The sequence below is a fragment of the Panthera uncia genome, chromosome C2 (genome assembly GCF_023721935.1).
Source record: "Panthera uncia isolate 11264 chromosome C2, Puncia_PCG_1.0, whole genome shotgun sequence".
NCBI classification, from domain to species: Eukaryota; Metazoa; Chordata; class Mammalia; order Carnivora; family Felidae; genus Panthera; species Panthera uncia.
In genome coordinates this window covers 18,036,375-18,060,474 of record NC_064810.1, presented here as the reverse complement: position 1 = coordinate 18,060,474, position 24,100 = coordinate 18,036,375, and the positions used below count along the sequence as shown (strand labels likewise).

The 24,100-nt window shown below is 43.8% G+C and overlaps 1 protein-coding gene across 7 annotated transcripts in view; it reads right to left on the bottom strand.

Annotated features, from left to right (window-relative positions):
• The window catches only part of APP (amyloid beta precursor protein), a 272,606-nt gene that overhangs the window by 100,739 nt on the left and 147,767 nt on the right, over nucleotides 1-24,100 (bottom strand). For 3 of the 7 annotated variants that reach the window (XM_049629302.1, XM_049629304.1, XM_049629307.1), the window contains 3 exons: nucleotides 18,685-18,887; nucleotides 3,553-3,720; nucleotides 1,222-1,278 (listed from right to left, as the gene is read on the bottom strand). In XM_049629302.1, the coding sequence (XP_049485259.1) occupies nucleotides 1,222-1,278; nucleotides 3,553-3,720; nucleotides 18,685-18,887 (428 nt within the window). The remainder of the gene's footprint in view (nucleotides 1-1,221; nucleotides 1,279-3,552; nucleotides 3,721-18,684; nucleotides 18,888-24,100) is intronic. The other 4 variants (XM_049629305.1, XM_049629306.1, XM_049629308.1 and 1 more) reach the window with 2 other exon arrangements.

The following is a 24,100-nucleotide window of genomic DNA, read 5'->3' as shown; positions in this document are numbered from 1 at the left end:
AAGTGAATGAATGTGAATCTCATGGTGGCCATTAAAAAACCTTAATGGTCTATGATGAAATTGTAAGTTACATAATTCTCCAACTGTTATTTATCCCTTTTTTTAAAGGTAATTGGTTTCATCAATTTGGAGACCAGGTTTTTTAAGGATAATATAAATATATGCTCATTTTCATTATATATGAACACGAGCTGAAATCGTGTCTCTTTTTCTAGCAACTATAAGCATCAATAATGTGTGTGTGTGTGCACATGTATCATCCTTAACCTAAAGAAGGATAAATTTATTTATGGATATAATCCACATTTTAATATAAGTACTTGTGGGGGCTCCTGGGTGGCTCAGTTTAGCGTCTGACTTCAGCTTAGGTCATGATCTCACGGCTCATGAGATCGAGCCCCATGTCGGGCTCTGTGCTGATAGCTCGGAACCTGGAGCCTGCTTCAGATTCTGTGTCTCCCTCTCTCTGTCCCTCCCCTCCTCACGCTCTGTCTCTCTCTCAAAAATAAACATTAAAAAAAAAATAATAAATACCTGTGTGTTAACATTTTAAAACCAAGGTAGTCAGATACACCAAGTGAAATCAATCACAAAACACAGACATTCTAAGGTTGGATGATGATTTCTTTGGGAGAATCTTTCCACAACCTAATGATAAAACCTGAGGTCGGGCACTTTTGCCCTAGTAAGGTGCATTCAGGGAGAGGAAGAAGAGGTGGTTAGGGAATCTAAAGGTAGTCTTTCACTTCCTAAGGCTTAACATCTGCCTTACAACACATAAGTGAAGCCCGTGCATACACACTGGTCCGTGGAGTCAGCACCATGCATGTATATGATGTATTTTTCTGGGAAACGAGTCACTTATATTCATGGCCTCTTGTAAAGCTATGGCATCTTGACAGCTTTAGGAAATAGAATAGTGATGCCAAATAAAACACAGTAATGTTATACGTACGGTATATAGCAGAATGACATGAAGCTGAAAAAAAATTTTTCATCAGAAATAGAAGTTGAGTCAATCCTTGTAGCCTGGCATCTGAAGTTGTCTGGCAAAACTGGACACAGTTACAAGCAAAGCAATGGAAATACACATCTTATGGAAAGACAGGTGTTCAAGAAACACAGAACCATGCAAAGAAAGTGATGATGCTGGAGTTATACATCCATGCACTGTACTATCTCCTCCTTCCCCCCAACCCCCTCCAGCGAACGACAACATACGTTTAACAGCATCTTGGGGAAGAGGTTCCTGGGTAGTCTTGAGTAAGCTTTGGGACACTATGGAGAAAATAAGAGAACATAACTAAAAACAAAAAATAGAAACATGGGAATGGTGGCTGAAACTTACATGATTCCACTGACCAAAGGGAAAAACAAAAACAAAAACATTGGATTAAAAACTAAAACAAAACTGCACAAACACCTTCAGGCTTGGCCCCAGCTCAGGACCAAAGTAAACATAAATATATTTGCCCGATAATATCTCAGCGTGCTGGGTATTTTGTCTCCAATACCACTTGTAAGTAACATCCTGAGGATTTCCTGCTCCCATTCTCCCTCCTTAGTGTCAACCATCACCAAGGTCCCAAGGATCCACTCCTTTCACCCATTCGTAGGGCAGCCTCCAGCTCTCATCTCGGGCCACATGTTGAGGCTTCACTGTCCCCTTAGGTCTGTCCACCCTTCTGACTGACCTTAAGCCTCTCACATTTGCTTTCTTGATAAACTATTCTATAACCTCCTTACCCTGGAACTAAATACGGACTGCTTGGCTTATCCATTACACATTTGTTGGGAATCTCTGCCTTTTGCAAATCTTTCAGCAAAAGGTGTACCATCCAGGGCACCTCCAGAGGCTCCAAATGACCTGTGTTGCCCACTGTTCGCTCCCAGCCTGAGTCAAATCAGACTGATCAAATGGAGACTGTGTGCGTATAGGCCGCTGTCGTGTTTTGGTGGGGGGATCATTTCCAACTCGAGGCAAATTCCTCACTGCCGATAATTTTCAAAAACCCTTTCTTATTACATGCGTGCGCACACACATACAATTTATATTCCAAAAAATAAATCCACCTCAGGGAAATAGAGGAAAACAGTTTGGAAATGTGCCAAGAAATCTCCCTCAGCAGCTAAGCCAGTTAGAATCTCTGTAACAAAAGTTCTTTGTTCAAGAGGCTGCAGGCAACAGAATCCCCCATTGTGTTCCCGGTTACCTGACCTAATTAACTTCTTTGTTTGAAACTGAAGAAAGGAGTCCTTGCCGCAAGAAGCCACAATCATCCAATGGCGGCCAGGAAAGAGGCCCTTGGGGTTACCAATTCCTACACCTGTTCTCACACATGACAGAAATGGAGTCATCCCTCAAACAGGAGACCAATGGGAACTTTTCCATTAGGTTCCACTTAGATGCTCGGCTTCACAATAGAAGGTCTTAATGGCGAGGTCCTTTTGTTGTTTAGCTTAAGCCTAGGATCGCAGTGGAAAACAATGTATACTATCCCTAGGAATCCCAGGCAGGAAGTGGGAGCTATCGCCTGCCTAAGCACAAGGGAAAAAAGGCAGGAGTCTCTTAAAGAAATGCACAATTAATGAATTTAATCTTTAGTTTATCAAGGTGAGCAAATCTCCCTTGAGTACTTCAAATGTCCTACTCACGAACAATAGTAAATAAAATTGGGACTTTAACTTGGGAGGCTGTTCACAGGAACAGAAGTCCCCTATGTCTGGCTCACTCTCTCCTGAGTATCACCTCTGTGGACAGAGTTTCATCTCGTATTTGAGTCATTATCACTCCGCGTCTCTCTCCCCCAGCGTTATGAAAAACTGAAAGTTCAAGAGAAAAGGCTGTGAAAATTACATTCCCTGAGTCTTTTGTCCTTCAAGGTTTCTAATGTTAAGTGGAGAGTTTTCTTCTATTTCCAAGAGAAGGCACGAAACATTGATACTGCAAGCGTCCGTGTGTAAGCTCAGAGGCCCCTGGGGCCCTTTCTGTCTTCTGGCATTCGACGTGCGTATGCTCCATTCAAGCACATTCTCTGCGGCCGCAATAAAAGTCACACGTTACAAAACAGCTTAAAGGTGCTCATCACAGCAGTGCGCCTTTTGCCAGTGCAAACGAAGCCGCACCCGCCAGGCTTCCGGCGGGAAACCTTACTTGCACATGTACTGCACATGCATAGACCTGAACACGCATGTGCACAGACAAACACACAAGTATCCGTTTGCACAGGCAGTCGAGAAGACAACACAGCGACTCCGGCGTGGCTTCAAGAGGGGCACTCGAGAGAAGTCCCTAGAGACCGCAAGACGGAGGCACCACAGCTGGGAAGGGAACACACCCGCGGCCATGCTTTATTAGAGAAAGACGGAGGTGGGTGCTCGGGATCGAACATACGGGAGGAGACGCCGGGCAATTAGAGAAGGGGACAGAAACGTGGTTAGTGGCAGCGACAGACCCACTCCCAAGAACCAGGAAAACCAATCTGTTACGAAGAGCAGAGTCAGTGGCGAGAAAAGACGAGAGGTGGCCAGGCTCGGGGAAGGTCCACTTACTGACGCTGCCGCACACGGCCATGCAGTACTCCTCTGTGTCAAAGTTGTTTCGGTTCCCGCCACATCCGCCGTAAAAGAACGGGGCGCACTTGCCTTCGGTCACATCAAAGTACCAGCGGGAGATCATTGCGCGGCATGGCCCCGTCTCGGCTTGTTCAGAGCACACCTCTAATCAGAGGAGACGTGGGGAACCACATTTAGCATGAAAAGGCACCTGCTCGCTGTTCGCGTGCATGTTTACTTTTCTTACACCTTACTCATCCCCCCCACCCACCCGCCGGGGGGGGGTCACCGGGGCTGGGATTATTGGGCGGCCTCTGCCAAACATGTACCGAGGACTTTAATCTCCAGCCAGGAGGTTAGAATTCCCTGTGAAACAAAGCAGTGCATTCTCATCTGGTTTAATGAGTGGCTCAGTAGGAATGAAAGGATTCCTGCTAGAACGTGAGCACATCTGGTAGCTGCTTTTAGATTGATAGCAAGTGCCCCAAAGGGTCTGCACGCGGAAACATTTCTTCCCGGTAAGAAACAAATTTCTCAAGGAACCTCCAGTCAGCTTTAAAGGTAAAAGGGTTGTGTCTGTTTACGATGCAAAGAACGTTGTCTTCTCATGAACATCTGACTGTTTTCCTTCACGAAGAACAGCCTTGACTCAAAGTATAAAATAATTATAAAGTATAAAATAAATATTAAATTTCATTAAAAAATTATAAAGTATAAAATAAATATACTTCGAATGTGATCCAGTTTCCAGAGAACCAGCCTGTCCACTGACCATATTTGAAAACATATGTCAACATCTGTAAATGGGATTGACAGCCAGTTATATTAACTCTAGTAAAATATAATTTTTGATTTTTCATTAATCCGTCCCTTGGACAATAATGCCCCAAACAACAAAACAAAGTCAATCAATTCTGATTTGTTAACACACACCACGTATGCTCTTACATGAAAATATATCTTACCTGTCAGCATGCTTGGCCACCCTCCCCAAGATCAATTTCATGATCCTTGATTGATACAAGCGCAATAACTTATTTGATTCCATTTGTAAAGTTATCGTGAGTAGAATAGGAACCTTACCTCCCACGTATATTCCATTTTTTTAAAGGGAAAACAGTTCTCCCTCTGAGTTTATGTCTTGCCCTAGCTAGGCTTCTGGAGAGCCTGCTGATGCCTTAGCACACACAGATGTCTTGATTATTAATTTTACTGTCATACCAAGGAAAAGCATCCTTCTAAAAGATAAAAGTCATGCAGAGTTCAGAGCTTCCAAAGTAGGAATATTTAACAGACTGACTAATCATTCACTCAAAGATAAAGATCGACAAGGTCTATGTAAAAGAGAACTACTATTTAACTTGCTTATACACACCACTTAAAGCTCTTTCCTATTGAGACAAAGAGGTGATAGCAAAACCAGAAGTTACCACCATCATGATGACGTCAACAGAGTAGGGAAGGACGGTCAGCACTGAGCTCAGAAGGTGGAGGTCAAACACTGTGCAGGAGAAACGCCAGCGTAACAGATATCTAAGGTGCTTCTGGCTCTCTTTAGGTGGTTTTCGGATGGAAATATCTGGCTCTGGGAGCATCAAGCTCCATGGCACCGTCACTAAGGTCTTCCCATTCAACTGCTGCTTTAAAAGTCCATCCTTGTGAAGCCATGATGTGTTTTCAATTTGATTTCTGCACAGAGCTCTCCTGTCTGATGAAAATCTGCCAATCCATTCACACAAGTTTCCCACCCCCTTGGCAATCTGATTTATCCCTCACAAATTAAAGAACTGGTATTCATACTTATAAAGGGTCAAACAGCTTCGGGAGGGGAGAGAGTCTGATCACCTCTGAGCTACTGACAAAGCAGCTTCTGGGCTACAGAGCTAAAAGCCACATGCCCCAGATGTGGGGTCCCTGGCAAACCACAGCCATTAAGCTGTCTCCACTCACGGACCTTAGTTTCTCTCCCTGTCAGTTGTAAGAAATACCTACAGGCTCTCTCTTCTGCATTCCCCTCACCAATCTGTACATGTTCATGTGACATGCTCTTTGTTTCTTGTTTCTAAGACATGACAGTATTCATCATTAACCTCTTCCTCAGGCTGTACTAATTCCAACAAGACTCCCAGACAACGGTGTCCTCTGAGCCTCCGTTGTGGTTGAAGCTGGCACTCGAATGCCTCTCCCCCATGGCATGACCCCAGGAGCATAGGCAACAAAACTCATCACGGCTCTGTAACTCATAGCTATCCTCCCATTTTAGACCTCTTAAGAGTACCAAAATGTGTCTTCTTGTACTTGTCTGCCACAGACCCCCCCCCCCCACCCCCCGCCATCACAGCTATGCAGGGGCAGGAGACCTGTTTTTACGGAATCTCCTTATGTTCTAAATGCAAATGATAAGTTTAGAATAGCTACTCTTCAGCTTCATTTGTCCTTGCAATTCTAAACATCGCTCTAGGGTGCAACTTTGTGAGCCTAAGTTATTGCAACACATCTCATATTCTGTTGAAGAATAAAGTGGCCACATCTGTGTTGAACTCTTCTAAGAAAAATTTTAGAAAGTCAACGTACTAGAAAAACAATTATTTTTTAAGAGTGTGTTTTTTGCAACAATAGATACACGTACTTTCTTTTTTTTTCTTTTTAACGTTTATTTTTGAGAGAGAGACAGAGACAGAGCGCAAGCAGGGGAGGGGCAGAGGGAAACACACAATCCAAAGCAGGCTCCAGGCTCTGAGCTGTTAGCATAGAGCCCATCGTGGGGCTCAAATTCACAAACTGTGAGATCATGACTTGAGCTAAAGTCGGATGCTTAACTGACTGGGCCACCCAGGCGCCCCGGTATATGTACTTTTAATTAAAAGGAGATTTTATAATGTGCCTGCAATTAGCAAGTAGTTATCAGAAAACCTGCCCAACAGAAAATAATTCTGATCAGGGCAATAAATGACTGGGTATTTATTATATAGTAATCATATTTTATTAAATAGAGACATATAGATACAGGTAAGCAAGGCTGAATGAACGTCTTATTAGAAATCTCACTTAAGCCCCAAATACGGGTTGGACCAGATAAGCAAATGATGGGAACAGCTGTGCGAGGTAATGAACTCACGGACTCAGTATGAAATGATGGGTGTCATGGAAGTCTCTACAAGGTATCTGTGGTTGACCGGCCCTTTACCAAATTGTGTCGATTCTCTGAGGCTACCCAATACACCTGTCACTCCATTTACACCTGACCCAGTTCTCACATCTCTCCATGAGGAGAGAGTATTTTTATAAAATGCCACCACCTCAAGGCGATCCATTTGTAAGTATTTAGACCCATCAGTCTTCTCGTGGTGACGTGCTGGCAAGCATTCACAAGAGGGCACCACTGGGACTTTTCCCGAGTCCTTTGTTTCCACTTTGTTATGGGAATAAACCTGTTTTTCACTAAGCTGTGTAGAAGTGCAACACAGTATTACAAGAAGCTCCAAACTCCGAATAAGATAAGATGCCGTGTCCTCTGCTGGAAACAAGGCAAAGCGATTATTCTCACTGACAGGAATGGCAGGGTATGCTGGGAAACTGGTTATCTCCAGTGGGGGGTGGGGGAGTGTGATTTATAATGTTCAATGATGTCCACGGTGTAAACAGTCCCGCCATGGGTATTTCAAGCTACCAGTGGCTGTGGCTCACCAGATTCCTGTACCCTTGAATTATCTTTTACAGGCTAGCAGTTGTCCACACCACACCACTGAGAGGAAAGAAGGGCACAAGTGATACTCGTCACAGGTACATGGAGGAAGATAGTAAGACTCTTCTAATTTGCTCGGTCTTTGAAAGCTGAATTTTTACAAAGCTGCTCAGCGGGAAGACACATCAGGGTTCTTTCACACTTTGCATGAAAGAGAAAGATAAGGATAGTTTTCCCTTTCCGTTTCTTATTCCCTGTCTCAATCTCCTACAACTGCAAAGGATGGGGGGCATGAATTGCTACTAGAAACTATCCCTCGAAGTGCCGTCCATGATCCGCTGGGCCAGCATACCCGGGACTCGGGATCCACTCCAGAACCCTGTCTCCGAATCCACGTGTAGCAAATGCCTCAGTGACCCAAATGGACGTTAATGTTTGAGAAAGCAGCGTGATCCACCCTACACCTCTTATGAGCCGTTGAAATGTCAAAGCCAGATATGTAAGACCCAATCACTTTCCAAAATGACCAAGAGGGGAAGGATCAGTAAAAGGCAGCGTAGGTTTTGGCTTACAAAAAGAAGTCCACATATATTTGGGAGAAGAGGAATAGGACATATTTTAGTAGAGCTGTAAAATTCAAATATGCTGTATCTCAAAAACTTAAATATGTTAGAGATACATATTTCTTTGACAGAGTTTAATACGTGTGCCTTAAATCCAATACTGAGATAATAACTACCATACTTACATTTAAGTCTATGAGAACTTACACTTCTCCGAAATCTGAATGGAAGTGATGTTCTTGGAACATGCCAGAACACCAGAAATATCACAGCTATTATTTTTATTTAGACAAATAAAGACACAACGAAGGAGACTTGAAATTTACTTTCTTTGTAGCACCTCTCCTTAAAGAAAGGGTTATTATGTAGGCGTTGTTCTTCCTACAAGAAGGATGCTCCAGGATAAGCGAGGCAGAGGTTGGAGGATGGTCCTGCTGTTTCAGGCTCTTTTCTGGAGGAGACTGAGCATGTCCACCTTGCCATTTTAGCTGGTCTCTTGTCACAGAGCCCAGCAGGAAGGCTGGGCAGCCTCCAGCTGAGAACACGTGTCTCTGATTGCTACCCACCCATTTGCGATTTTAAAACAGTGCACCAGGGGAGAGCAAACTGCTTTTGGAAGAATATAAAACAAAGTGAGGAAGGCAGTTTTTCTCCATCTCTCACTGCCTATATGGCAAATGTGCATACGTAGTATTTAAAAAATATTTTGTGACTTGTCTCTAAGCTATGAAACTACACTACATCTCAAATATCTGTTTTCCCCTAATAAATGAATATTTACCCTCTTTGTTTTAGCATAGGTTTTGTTTGCTTATTCTGCACCGACTACCTACGGATGTGCAAAGTGCCGAGCAAAGGGTTACGGCTGGCATTAAGACGAGACACGATACTGCAGGGGAGTTTCTCTGCTCAGATAGATTTAACGCTGGGCATCACTGTAGATCTCAGTAGCACAGCCCAGTGGTCTGCAACCAGAGAGGATCTGTCCCCAACCATCCCCTCCCACGACACATCCAGCAATGCCTAGAGACAGTTGGAGCTGTCACAGCTGGGGGGTGTTACTGGTACCAGGTGGGAGGGATGGTGCTACTGAACATCCTAAAATGAGCAGAAGAGTACCAACAAAGAACCATCGGGCCCCAAACACTGTTAATGCTGTGGCTGAAAAGCCCTGCCTCAGTCCAACCTACTACCAGAAGATTTCACGTGGCATTTTAGTAATTGTGCCCAATCCTGAGACTGGGGGGGATAATAAGCAACAGTCACTGACACCTCACAAATCTGGCCTAACAACCGGCATTGAATTTCAGGACAGGGGCGCCTGGGTGGCTCAGTCGGGTAAGCATCTGACTCTTGACATCGGCTCAGGTCATGATCTCACAGTTCATGAGTTCGAGCCCCATGTGGGGCTCTGCACTGACAGTGTGGAACCTGCTTGGGATTCTGTCTCTCCCTCTCTCTCTGCCCCTTCCCTGCTTGTGCGCGCGCTCTCTCTCAAAATAAATAAATAAACTTAAAAAACAATTCCAGGGCCACCTGGGTGGCTCGGTTGGTTAAGCGTCGGACTTCGGCTCAGGTCATGATCTTGCGGTTTGTGGGTTCGGGCCCCGCATTGGTCCCTGTGCTGACAGCTTGGAGCCTGGAGCCTGCTTCGGGTCTGTGTCTCTCTCTCTCTCTGCCCCTTCCCCGTTCACGCTCTGTGTCTCTCTCAAAAATAAATAAATATTTTAAAAAACCCCAAAAACTTAAAAAAAAAAAATTCCAGAACGGATTTAGTCATGAGACTGCCCAGCAAGGGCTTTCTATGCTTCTAGCATGAAACATTAGGAATTCGAGCTTGCATGCAAGAACACAAAATTTCTGTCCCTAGTCTGTGATACTTTCATATGTTTCAAGAACATAAATAAATTCAAGAAAAAGAGAGATAACCCTGTCCTCACAGTTAAATACCTGAACAGTCTTACCATTATAAACTAAACACAGTGCAGCTTTACCAGTCTTCTGTTCAAAACTCCTTTTTCCATTTCAAGAGTCTCTTAATTTTCATATTTTTACTTATTTTTTTTTTAACATTTACTGACTTATTTTTTTAGTCATCTTTACACCCAATATGGGGCTCGAAATCACCACCCGAGATCAAGAGTCACATGCTTTTCAGAGCAAGCCAGCCAGGTGCCCCAGGAGTCTCTTACTTTTTAAAATGTGGGCTTTTTTTTGCTGTCTGGAAGGCTGAAGGGTTTTCCTGAATATCAGCCTCACCTCACCTTGATTTCTCACACTTTTAACAAAATCCTAACAGGTCAGACGTTGGAAGGGTGGCTGGAAACCAGCAATGAAGTGTCAGAAGGGCAAAATGGTTCATGGTTGAGAGAAAGAGGTGTAACCCACCCTGCTTACAAAGTCCAGAAAGCATCTGTCTACAAGGCAACTACAGATTTCCATGAAAACCCCCAATTCTGGGATCTGCCGGTGGAATCTGAGACCCTCCTCAGGGAGGTGTATGGACCACTAAAAGGCAGTGCCTCTGGAAACGACATGGTGTTTAAATGAAGTTTCCTCTCATTTGCTGGATTTCTTTTATTAGGGTTGATTTTTAAAAAAAATGTTTATTTTGAGAGCGAGCGAGCGAGCGAGCGAGCAGGGACTGAAGGAGAGGGACAGAATGAATCCCAAGCAGGCTCTCATGCTCAGTGTGGAGGCTGACATGGGACTCAAACTCACCAACTGTGAGATCATGACCTGAGCCAAAGAATCGGACGCTTAACCGACTGAGCCACCCAGGTGCCCCTTGATTTTTTTAATTGCAAACTTCACGTTGTGGAGATATATGCAATTGTTGTATCTGAGGCATTTGTATATTTTTTGAACAGCAACTGATTTGGGCAAAACATGAGAAAGATCAGGTTTCTGGATTTTAACTGAACTAGAATGAAAATATTTATTTTTAATAGAGTTAAACATAATTGCATTAAAATACCTTTGGCTTATTATGTCCATTATTCTAACATTGAATCTTTTTTTTCTAAAGTTCATTTGTTTACTTTTTAAAAAAAATTTTTTTTAACGTTTATTTATTTTTGAGACAGAGAGAGACAGAGCATGAACGGGGGAGGGGCAGAGAGAGAGGGAGACACAGAATCGGAAGCAGGCTCCAGGCTCTGAGCCGTCAGCCCAGAGCCCGACGTGGGACTCGAACCCACGGACCGCGAGATCATGACCTGAGCTGAAGTTGGACGCTTAACCGACTGCGCCACCCAGGCGCCCCTCATTTGTTTACTTTTGAGAGAGAGAGAGAGAGAGAGAGGGAGAGAGAGAGGAAGAGATGGAGGGAGGGAGGGCACGCATGAGCGGGGGAGGGGTAGAGAGAGAATCTCAGGCAGACTCCGTGCTGATAAGTACAGAGTCTGACGCAGGGCTTGAACTCACAAATCGTGAGCTTATGACCTGAGCTGAAATCAAGAGTCAGATGCTTAACTGACCCAGCCGCCCAGGCGCCCCTCTGACATGGCGTCTTTATACACACAGGGTAGAAATGGAAGAAGGAAAGTGCTGGCCATGAGCACTACTAGTCCTGTGAAATACCAAGCAAAATGAAGTTCAAAAACATTTCCTATGTGAGTATACTAAGACCACTGAATTCTGCACTTTACGATTAGGCAAATCATATCTCAATAAATTTGTTATTAAAAAATAGAAAGTTATGTCTGCACACACACACAATTTTTTATATGACTGTGTTCCTCACTGTCACATTTTAACCAAACTACCTGACTGGGCTCTCTGAATCAGGACTATCAAGCAATATGGAAAGAAGGTGTCAAAGCCATGCTTCCCTCTGCCTCTATCAAAGGATATACCAAATACCTCAAAATCAATGGCTGCCATGCCATGGGCACAAAATAACAGGCTGCCACCTGTCACATCTATGGCCCAGGGCCAACACGGGTTCTCTTGACATCGTTAGGAAGGATGCTACGTTCTGGTCCGGGAACAGGGGTGGATCTTGCTTGCCCTTAGTCATTAACACTGAGGTAAAGGCTTCCAGGAAAGGGAGGAGTCGTTATCCCTTTGCCTTGTTCCCAAATACAAACTGGAGCTTTATTTTCAGTTTTGGGCAGCACGCTGCCACGAGGCTTCCGACAGGAGTATGTGAACACATTTTCATGTGTGCCAGTTCGGTTCAGTTTTCCCCCAAATTCTGTGAAAAGTTAAATGTGAGTGAGTTAAATGTGAGGGTTGATGCTGGTACAACATACAGCAGTAAATCACATCGCGCTACTCCCAGGTTAATGGCTACGAGAGGGAGAAGAAAGATTTTATAATTCTGTGGCGTTCGGCCATCTAGCCCAAGGCAAGCAACACGAGATCAAACTTTTTAACCTCATCAGTCTGCGATGCTTAAAGAGCTACCTGTATCTGTGTCTTGGTCCATTTAATAGATGAACTTCCAAGAGGTTCAAAATACCCGCAAGAAGCGAAACACTATCTTGAAATGCAGTAGCATTTAATAGTATCTGGGTTTAATCGTCACCTAGACATAAACTTTAACTGCAGGTATTTTAATATACAATGTATATTCCTAAAAACTATTTTAAACAAGGGCAGCTGGGTGGCTCAGTCAGTTAAGCGGCCAACGTTCGATCTCGGCTCAGGTCATGATCTCACGGTTTGTGGGTTCAAGCCCCGCATTAGGCTCGGTGCTGACAGCATGGAGGCTGCTTGGGATCCTCTTTCCTCTCTCTCCTTCTCTCTCTCTTTGCCCCTCCTCCACGCTTGCTCTCTCTCTCACTCTCTCGAAATAAATAAAACAAAAAAATCTTAAAATTTTAACCAAGAAGCTGAGTTTAAGTTGCTCGTTATTCTTAACATATATCTATGAATACCACCTCTATTATACCGATAGATGTGGATGTATCACATTTATGTTTTTTATTATTAAAAAACCAGTCTGTTGGTTTACCTTGGTCATTCCTAATTAGTAGTAAACATTAGTTCTCTGAAAAATCAGAACAATGCTTATAATCAAGACAGCTATAGCACTTTGGGTTAATTGAACCCTTACTGTCTACCAGAACTGTGCTAAATGTTGCTCATAGATTGTATTTCATTGAATCTTCCCAAAACAATTAAAATGACGTACAGAAGCAGCGTGACTTACAGATTCCCTGACTGATACAAATCTACATGGTTAGGTGGTAGAACTGGGATTTGATTCTGGGCAGCCTGTGCTGTTTCAATTTGTTTAAATAAGTTTTATTTATTTTGAGAGAGAGAGAGAGACAGAGACAGAGAGAGTGCGTGCACGCAAGCGTGAACAGGCGAGGGGCAGAGAAAGAGGGAGAGAGAGAGAATCCCAAACAGGTTCCCCACTGTCAGCATGGAGCCCGACGCAGGGCTCGAACTCATGAACCGTGAGATCGTGACCTGAGCTGAAACCAAGAGATGCATAACCGACTGAGCCCCCCCCCCCAGGTGCCCGAAGGCAGCCTGTGTTTCTAAAAGAAACCAAATACTTACAATGTGCCAGGCATTATAGTAAATGCTCAACATGGATTGTCCAAAGTAATTTGTTCAACACACATGGAACGTCCTATCAGTGTCTATACCATACCCATGAAAATAGACTCACATGTTACTTAACCAGCCCAAGGCCACGAAATCATTAAAAATTCTCTATTAAACACCATAGCAGTCTGCCACTAAACTTAATAAAACTACCTTAATGAAAGTAGTATTTGAAATAAAAAAAACTCCCTCATACTTTTCTAATAACCAGTTTCTTCAGTTTTCTGTAAGGACCCAGACAGTAAACACTTCCAGTTTAGAAGGCCATATGGCGTTTTCTTGCAAATATTCACCTGTAGCATGAAAGCAGCTACAGACAGTATATAAACAAAGGGGATTGGCTGTGCCCTAAGAAAACCTTTGTATTAGGAAATAGGTAACTGGCCATATGGCCCCATGGTCATAGTTTGCTGATCCCTGATTATTATTATTATTATTACTTATCACAGTGTTTTTTGTTATTTTTAAAATATTTTTATGTTTATTTATTTAGAGAGAGAAAGAGAGAACAAGTGGGGGAGGGGCAGAGAGAGACAGAGAATCACAAGCAGGCTGGGAAGTGTCAGCACAGAACCTGACTCGGGACCTGATCTCACCGAGCTCGTGACCTAAGCCCAGATCAGGAGTTCAATGCCTAACCAACTGAGCCACCCGGGTGCCCCAATTATTATTATTAGTATCTAAATAATAATTCTAAAATTTAGGAAGCGTTCCATGTGAAATATTATAGGATGAATACAGGACTACAGAAAAGGGATCCACATCTACCAGGGAGTACAGGTTAAACTGAAATAGTATTTGTAAACAAGAGGAAAAGGAAAAAGAAAATTTTGACATTAATGTAGTAGAAATACCCTGGTCCACTTGGATCTCAGTGTTGCCTTCATGCCTCTCACCTTTGTGACCATGGGCAATTAAAAAAATTTTTTTTTCTAGGCCTTAGTTGTCTTAGTTGTAAATGGAGAAATGAGATTTCTACCACACAGCACTGTCACAAGGATTAAAAGATAGAAACAATTGCTTTTTAAAAAAATTTTTTTTAATGTTTATTTATTTTTGAGAGAGACAGAGAGAGAGAGAGGGGAAGGGCCAGAGAGAGAGGGAGACACAGAATCTGAAGCAGGCTTCAGGCTCCGAGCTGTCTGCACAGAGCCCGATGCGGGGCTTGAACTCACGAACTGTGAGATCATGACCTGAGCCGAAGTCGGACGCTTAACTGACTGAGCCACCCAGGTGCCCTGAAACAATTGCTTTTTTAAAGTTTATTTATTTATTTTGAGAGAGAGAGAGAGTGAGCGTGTTGAGGGAAGCGGCAGAGAGAGGGGGAGGGAGGGAGGGAGAGAGGGAGGGAGGGAGAGAGGGAGAGGGAGAGGGAGGGAGAGGGAGAGGGAGAGGGAGAGGGAGAGGGAGAGGGAGGGAGGGAGGGAGGGAGAGAGAGAGAGAGAGAGAGAGAAAGAGAATCCCAAGCAGGCTCCATGCTCTGTCAGGGCAGAGCCTGACGTGGGGCTCGTGGGATCATGACCTGAGCTGAAATCTACAGTCAGACACTTAACCAACTGAGCCACGCAGGTGCCCCTATAATACCAATGCCCAACCAGTTTAGAATCCATGAGTGAGTCAGAAATCGCCCTGACGTCTTGGGTTCATGAAGTGTTATTCCTTCTCAAATCAAAGAAAATTAGGAGCAAGAGTCTAAATATACTGTGGTTTCACTCAAATTGGTATTGGCTTATTCCACTGGATCAATATCCAAGTTTTCCTTAAGCACCTAAACCAATAAATCCTAAAGCCAGATGGATACGGTAGTGTGTTCACTTTTTCCTCTGGAATTGCTAACAGAGTTAGAACTGACATCTTCCACTTCAGCATCATTGATTCTAATACAAAATAGCTGAAAATTTGATGACCATGTCGAAGCGTCTTAGACTTTCCTTCCCCCTACTTATTTCTTTCAAATTTAAACAGGTTACAAAGGGATTGAGTTTTTGTTACGAAGCACGTTAAGGAATCGTATTAGTAGCAGTATGTTGGTAATGAAGAAACAGTTTTCTTATTAAGTATAGGTGTGAATCACATTTTCTCTCAGGCACTGAAACATTACCAGTGACAACTATATTGTGAGCCTCTTTTCAATATCTCTTCCTTGCAAGTCACTTGTGGTTTTTATTTTCAGCACAGGAGCTGGGCTACTTTTAAGCAGAGTTGTACAAAGTCAGCCATCACGTATGGCATTACCGTTGTTCTTCCTCAGGGAAGAACCATAACTCACCTACACCAGTGACCAGGAGGGAATGAGCTCTCTGCAGCTGGCCCCTTTAACATTAACCGTTTAAACTTCTACTTCTTTGTTGGAGTTAGCTGGGAATTCAGCAAACTCTCTGACATGGACCCAATACACCAAAAAAAGTCTCTTGCTTGGAGATTTAAAACCAATCATTTAATCGTCTTTGTCTTCCTACAGAAAATATTGCAACCTACGTCCCCCTCTGGTTTGATCTTAGCTAATAACGCTACATCGAGAGAAAACCTCAGGCAAAAGATCTGGACTTGTTCACAACATAACAAGACCCCATTATCTCAAGAGACTTCTCTCTCTTATTCAGAACATAATAAGACCGTATTATCTCAAGGGAATTCTGTTGGTTTGGAATATCGGCAAAAGTTTACGTGGTATTTTCTCATTACACTGCATTCATTGTGTTACTCCCTGTTCCCCTATCTCCTCACGGCAGCAACATCACAACAAAATCCCTTCACTGTTTCTACCAGAAAATTTCTCCACACGTGGCAGAAGTGATCCCCGTCAGCTCATGCTCATGCTTGCCGGCCTGGCACTGAAGGTCTCCACATTTTAGCCCCAACCGAATTCCCCGTAACTCTCTTATCTACGACATCTGCTCTAGTTTAAATCAGACTACCCTTGTCTCCCAGACTTGCCATGTACCCTCCCGGGGCAAATCTGTTTTGCTATCCCCACGGACTCTAAGGTACGCTAAAATAAAATCCGTTGGTAGCGCTGCCATGAGCCTTTCCACTTCCATCTCCTTCCAGAGATCCTTCTCTGATCAATCTCTTACTCTTTGAAGTAGGTTCTGGGCTCCTGCTTTTTAACACAGATGACTCTCTGTGTTTCTTTGATGTAAATTTCCTACGAGATTTTAACATCTATGAGGGCCGGCTATCCCGTGTGTTCTCATCCTATGATTCACCAAGCCCAGCAAAATGGCTTGTACCCAAAAGGCACCCCCCCAAAAACCAATGTTGAGTAGACGGACATTATTATGTAAATAGCTACCCTGGTGGAGACCCCGAAAAAGTCAGAGTCACTGCAGAATACTAACTGCAGTAATTTGTAGTCTTCTTAGGTTTCAAGAAGAGAAGCTCCGAAAAAATCCCTCTTTTCTTTTCTAGGAAAAGAGAAGCTAACAAGTTCATTTAGTCAGTTCTGCCACAGGTGATCCTAAGAGGTACACGAAGAACATTCCAGGAAAGGATGTCTGGAGTTTTGAGAAAGCAGCGGCTCAAATAAAACCTGCATTTACTTAAATATAGATCTACTTACAGAAGCTCTTATGTGCTAAATATAATAAGAAGTTATCATTAAGCAGAGAATGATAAAGTTAAGCAATCTATTTTCTGCTACATTTTTTAAAGAATATGTGACTCTTTCAATGAATTTTCAGTTAAGTCTGAGTGTTTTATTTAAAGAAATCTTTTTTTAATGTTTACTTATTTTTGAGAGAGACAGAGTGTGAGGGAAGAGGCAGACAGAGAGGGAGACACAGAATCCCGAAGCAGGCTCCAGGCTCTGAGCTGTCAGAACACAGCCCGACGCGGGGTTTGAACTCGTGAACCCTGAGATCATGACCTGAGCCGAAGTCGGCGCTTAACTGACTAAGCCGCCCAGGCGCCCCAGAATAATGTCAGTCTTTCTTAAAAGCTACAAGGTAAAGAAACCCAGAGCTTCAAAAACACTATTTTAAGTGAAAGAAGCCAGACACAAAAGAGCATGTATGATCCCACTTACATTAAATGTCTAGAAAAAGCAAATCTGTAGAGACGTAAAGTACATTGGTTGTTGCTGGGGGCTGGTGGTGACAGCAAGGATTAACTGAATGGGTGTGAGGGATCTTATCGGGATGATGACAATGTTCTAAGACTGGATTATGAGAGTGGTTGCTTAATTTGGTAAATTTATTAAAGCCACTGAATTATACACTAATACACTTAAAATGAGTGAATTTTATATGTAAATTATATGTAAATTAAAGATAATTTGCAGTGAAGGAAAGAAGATATTACAGCGGTCATTAGGAATCTACTTAAGGCAGAGAAACTAACCCATTTTAAGCTCCAATTTAACAACAGCGCTAAACTCATTTTACCTTAATAAAAAGTGAGAGGAAAACTTACAATATTGTAGCATTTGTGGCGGACTTTAAAAGTATTTGAATACATTAAAACTCCATCCATCCATAGTCACTGGATCTCATTCTAGGACCATCTTTCACTATTTGCAAAACAAAGGCATCCCCTTTAAGAAACACAACCCTACAATTCACTAGTTGCTATCATGACATTTGGTTGTTCAGTGTAAACTCAACCCTTGCTTTCGTTTCAGGGAGACAAAAAAGGAAGTCTGTTAGTTCATTCGTGTCACAACATTCTTAATAGGAGCATTAATTAAGTACCAAAAAAGAAAGTCTTAAGATATTAACACAACATCTATCTCTCAAAGAAGGCCCTGTGCCACCTCCCCCAGTAAAACAGTGTAAAGACAACACAAAAATCCTCCCCGTTACATTTCACAGCCACAAGTAATGTGATACCCCACCAAAAGTTGTCATTCAATGGCATTTACTTCCAACTACTCACTCGCCTAAGATTTATCTAGAAGTTTCTACAAAGCAGGCACTCTGCATGATAAGTAAAAGCCAGTCCTTGCCCTCGAGATGCTCATAGTTCAAGTGGTGAAAGAGACAACAGGTAATAAGACCGTATTAAACACCCACTGCCAGGGACGTGCCAACCAGGTCACCTAACTCAGCCTCAGCCGAGTGAGATCGCACCTGGTCGGCTGGAGTTTTGCACAACAAGCTGGCATGTGCCAAGCGGAACAGTGCGTATCACTGGGACTTGACATCATTTGAAATGAATTGTTGGACTGCTGGTTAAGCCAAAGAGAGCTTCACAAGCGTTAAGACCTGTAATCGTGCATCTTATTTTTGGTTGGGGACGGCGGTGGTGCTAGGCTGGGGAGCGGGCACGAGGTTTCCTTTTCCCTGACGGAGGAAATCCCAACAAACAGCGCATTACCTCGCACCACCTCTTCCACAGACTCCGTGGTGGTGGTGGTGGTCGTGGCGATGCTGGTGGTTCGCTCGGTGGCCTCTTCATAGGGTTCTTCCGCCTCTTCCTCCACCTCATCACCATCTTCGTCATCCTCGTCATCCTCGGCCTCTTCGTCCTCGACGTCAGCCCCCTCTTCTTCCTCGGCTACTTCTACTACTTTGTCCTCACTGCAGCAGGAGATGGAAACAACGGTGACAGTCATTTAAACAAATTTCAGAAAGGGGAGGGGGGAAGCGACAACAAAGGACGGTAGTGATTTTGGAGGCAATGTGGCCCTCGGGGCAAACAACACACACGAGGCTGGAAGCCAGCAGGTGTATGTGGGAATCCTAGCTCACTAGGTCTACAGCGTTCTGCCCCTTGGGCACAGCTCTTCTTAGTTTACACGGTTGCAAGAATGCTATTCCATGAGTCCGACTAAATGCTTTTCTGGAAAAGGCAAAATTACGGAGTGGTTCCTGGTGGGGGTGGCGGTCGGGGTGAAGAAGGGAGGGATGAGCAGGCAGAGCATAGGGGATTTTTTAGAGCAGGCTCTGTAAGATACGGTCGCAGTGAACACAGGACACATGCGTTTGTCAAAACCAACACAACTGTACGACACAAGAAGTGAACTCTAATATAAACTATGTACTTTATCACTAATGTATCAATATTGGGCCAGAGGTACTATACTAATAAAGACGTTAACAACAGAGGAAGTGTGGGGGTAGGGGGAAAGAGGGGAGGGGGGCGTTCTTTCTACTCGCTGCTCAAATTTTCTGTAAACCTAAAAGTGCTCTAAAAAAAACAAAGCGTGTTTAAACAGGAGAGAGGAAGGGGAATATCCAAGCTGAATCTGCTGTGTAGGATGATTTCTCATAATGTATGCGAAAATACCACACAGCATCTGCATGGTATAGACACTCAGTAAAGGCGGAAATCAGTTGAAATACCGCTATTCAACTGGATATAGATGAGGAAGAAGAAACTGGTGTAAATAAATCTGTAATACCCAGCGGTCAGCGAGACCAACTGAAACTATACAGTGGTCTTCCCTACTCTTGCTCCCTGTGGCATGCTGTAGAATATCAAGTATTTCAGGGGTTGTCAAATGTCAGCGACTATCAGAATTACTTGGAAGGCTTCTTGAAACACAGACCACCAGGCACCACCCACCAAGGTTTCTGAATCAGTGGGTTTAGGACGGGGCCTGAGAATTTGTATTTCTAACAACTTCCTGGGCAATACTGATGCTGGTGTATTCAGGGTACGATATTCTGAGAACCACTGAAATATGCAATGCTGAGAATAATGGTTAACAGATAGCCAGTAAATCACAGTATAATTGGGAAGGGGATCAGAAATAATACATAAGGCATTAAGTATGCATATCCTGATGCACAGTGTTGAATAATAAATCAGCACATTTGGAGGGCAGAAGGGTAGTCTCGAACAGAATCAGAAAGCCCGAGCGAGACATCCTTGTAGAAATCAAGTACCTGCAGTGCAGACATGGTCAAGAGCATTTGAAAGGTGATAAATGAAGACAGGAACCTAAGCGTTAAACAAGTGAAAGTATACATCACATACCGTCTGGCTAGATAGCAGAAACACACATTTCATCCTAGCTCAGATCACAAAAACAGTACAGGAGGAAGATCTACGCGTGCTGGGCGTTTCAAGCTACCAGAGCGACTGCCACAGGTCTTATGTGACAAGACCACAAGAATAGGATTGAGGGTTGCCATGCTGACAATTTCTGTCCACGGAAAAAAAAGAGACCGGGGTATTGTGGCCCCACAGCTGATTCTTGCCTATAAGAAGCTTGTGGTTGGGAGAAGCGACAGGAACCTAAAGACTTTGTGTGAGCCACACCTGGAGCCTGGGAAAGCTCCAAGTGAGCTGGGCATTGCATAGGGAATCAGATTTCGAACATGTTACGGAACTAGAACAGTAGGATTCTGTGGTGTGGGGGGACGGGAAGGGAGATGGCAAAAGGCACCTGCAAATGAAGTCTGAAAGACAGCTCCAAGTCATTTCGCCGAGAATGAAAAAGAAAAAGCTACGGGCGCCTGGGTAGCTCAGTCGGTTGAGCATCCGACTTCAGCTCGGGTCATGGTCTCCTGGTTCGTGGGTTCGAGCCCCGCGTCAGGCTCTGTGCTGACGGGTCTGTGCTTCAGATTCTGTGTCCTCCTCTCCCTTTCTCTCTGCCCCTCCCCCACTTGCACTGTCTCTCTCTCCCAAAAATAAACAACAAAAAAAAGGTATGTAAAGAGATGGATATAGCACTAGAAGGAATTCCTTTTATCAATTAACTCATTAACGTAAGGAACTTTTATGGAAGTTCTATAAAAATGTGTATGGCCTGCCAAGTGGACCACCTTTCTGATGCTGATCAATGATGCAAGGATCATGAATGAACACATCCAAAGAAATTGAAGCATGTGCCCAGAGAAAAAGGAGAAACTTACTAAGCAGAATAATATTAATGATAACTTACTAGTGTGGTAATGAAACAAATGGAACAGAGAAGACCCTGACCAGGAATTTTAACACTTCCATGAGGCCATGAAGAAAAAGTAAGAAGGGAAAATGTTGGCATTGATAATCAGGTGATAGAAGCCTTCATCCACTTAGAGATAAACAGGGTGCAATCATTGTTTCTCGACAGCCTGCATTCCCGCACAAAAGTCTAGTTGAGGCAACAGTTCCCAAGAATTCTTAACAGGTGCTCAGATGCCCTGAATTTTACACAGTATCCTGCTTCCTCACTTTTCTATAGGATCTCACTGTTGTAGTCGTGTGCACAGAAGAATGATCCGACGTGTGCCCCCCGCTGATTTATTCCCTTCTGTGTCCAGTCAAATTAAGTCTCCAAATTAAGTAGAAAAGTGAGGTAGAGCCCAGGAGACAAACCAGACCAAGCCAATATTCTCCTTAAAGCACGAAGTATAAATGCTGTGTTGAGGCACGAATGGAATGACAGCGTCCAAGGATGTGACCCAGGGTTAAGACAGCGTTGTGCTTCTAGGCGGGACAATAAAAGTATGACTATGGGTACCCCCAAGAACCTCCCCCAACCTCCCCTGTTAGGACTTGACTTAGGCTCCAAACAGAAAACACGGTTATGAAAACAGCTGCGTTTAAAGTGATCTGCATTCTAGAATGTGTCTAGCCATAAAAAAAAAAAAAGAGTGAAATACATGCCCATCATCCATCACTGCATCTGCCTGAGCAATTTACTGGCATAATAAGGAACAGAAATACATAATAGTTCAACTCGCTGAGGAATTAAATTACTTGGCCTAAGAGAACGCAGGTCCAGCTCTTATTACCATAGCTTTGATTTCTGGAATTAAATTTAGATGTCCGTAAATTCAATGATCTATTTGGACACTATTAAAACAGCAGCGCGCACTTATGTTTTCACAATGGTGCATCTTCCCAAAGAATGCCAAACGCCAGCATTCCACTGCCTGCCGCACTTTTCACCAATAGCAGGAAACCCAGAAAGGGGAGAAAAATTAATCTTCCACCGACTCTTCAATTGCTGGACGGCTCTGCTCCTGGATGTGACTGAGGTGAGCTGAGCACCGTGCAAGAAAGGGCCAAGGAGGGGCCAGTTGGGGAAGTGTGAGGCTGGGCATCATGAAGCAATTTCCTTACAAATAATCAAAGGACTGACAAGGAAACAGTCCCTTGGTAACACAGTAGAATATTCATATCACATTCACACATCTTTGCGTCTGTCAATGTATAGTAGACAGCTTGTATAGCTTTTAAATTCCAATAATGAGAAACGCTTCTAAAGAACGAGGGAACTATCTGAAAATGCTGATCATCTCAGGAGTACCTGACTTTAATAAGAAGGTTAAAGGGTCAGAGGGACATTTCTATGAGGAATTAAATCACCGAGAATGAAATTTTACGTGTCAGCATCCAAGAGTTTACTTTAGTGAAGGATACACTCCATCACGAAGGTGACTCTCCTTCAATTTCTAAATAAAGGCTGACCTTAATACCTTCCACTTGTGGTTTCCTCTGTGATGTTCCCTTCAGACAGTGAAAGATGTTGATTCACATACCAGTTTTAATTCCTTTTTGTTTGAGTCATGCAAAACAAGTCACCATTTGCATTCTCTAAAAGAGCTGTGTTTACTCTTTCATAGTGTCTCCTAAGACTCGACTTTCTTCCGCCCCTTTGTAGGACAAAGGAGAGGAAACAGCATGAAAAAAAGCTGTGATTCCCATGCTTTATGTGAACTGGACAATCATGAGACCTGAACACCCAGTGATGGCAGAGGTGGGGGGAGTAGAGGGGGAGGGTGGGGGATATGAAACAGAACAGCTGTCAATTCTCCACATGTAAGATCAACCCCGGGCCAGGGCGGGGGCAAGTCTCAACAGGAAGATGCCCAGACACATGTATGTTTATTGAACTAGAAAGGGGAAGAAAGCGTCACCCAGAGTCAGGATATAAGAAAGGAAAATAAAGCAAATTTTTTTCTCTGCCCCAGTTCTTCGTGCTCTCAGAGTTTAACCTGGAGGGTACAAGGGCTGAAGAGTCAGTTTGTTCCAGAAAGCAGTATCTATAACAATTACTGCTGCAGGGCACCTGGATGGCTCAGTCAGTTAAGCATCCGACTTCGGCTCAGGTCACGATCTCATGGTGTGTGGGTTCGAGCCCTGCGTCGGGCTCTGTGCTGACAGCTCAGGGCCTGGAGCCTGCTTTGGATTTTGTGTCTCCCTCTCTCCCTGTCCGTCCCTCACTCACGCTCTGTCTTTCTTTAAATAATAAACACTAAAAAAAAGAAAATTGCTGCTGCGAAATTAGGAAAATTAGTAGTTGTCAGAAAACGTGAGAAAATAGAAAAGAATAGAAGCTTATTTTTCATGGTTCCCAGTAAATGGTTCAAGAGGGGGCAGAGCTAAGTAAGAAAAAGCCGGTATCTCTCCCATCTAAAGGGACTGTTGGAAGCCAAATGTACAATTGGATGCAGGGCCCGATTCCACTTACATACAGTGTGAAAACAGGCACCCTCCACGCTGCTGCCAGAGCTCAGAGGCACTGCACTTTGGCGAGGGGGAGATTTGTGACTGGCAGGGAACAGGAGAGAGGCCTCTGCGGGGGCTGGCCAGGCGGTGCTGGGATCTGGGTGTCTGCTATCCCGTATGCTCAATTTTGAAATTCACGAGCCGTGTGTACCCACGTTATGTGCCATTTCTCTTTATGTAAGTTACAGTTCAGGAAAGAGGGATAAAAGGGAGAGGATGCTGGGCGCTCAGGTGGTTGAGTGCTGGACTCCCGATTTCAGCTCAGGTCATCATCTCACAGGTTTTGTGGGTTCGAGCCCTGTGTCGGGCTCTGTGCTGACAGCATCGAGCCTGCTTTCTCTCTCCC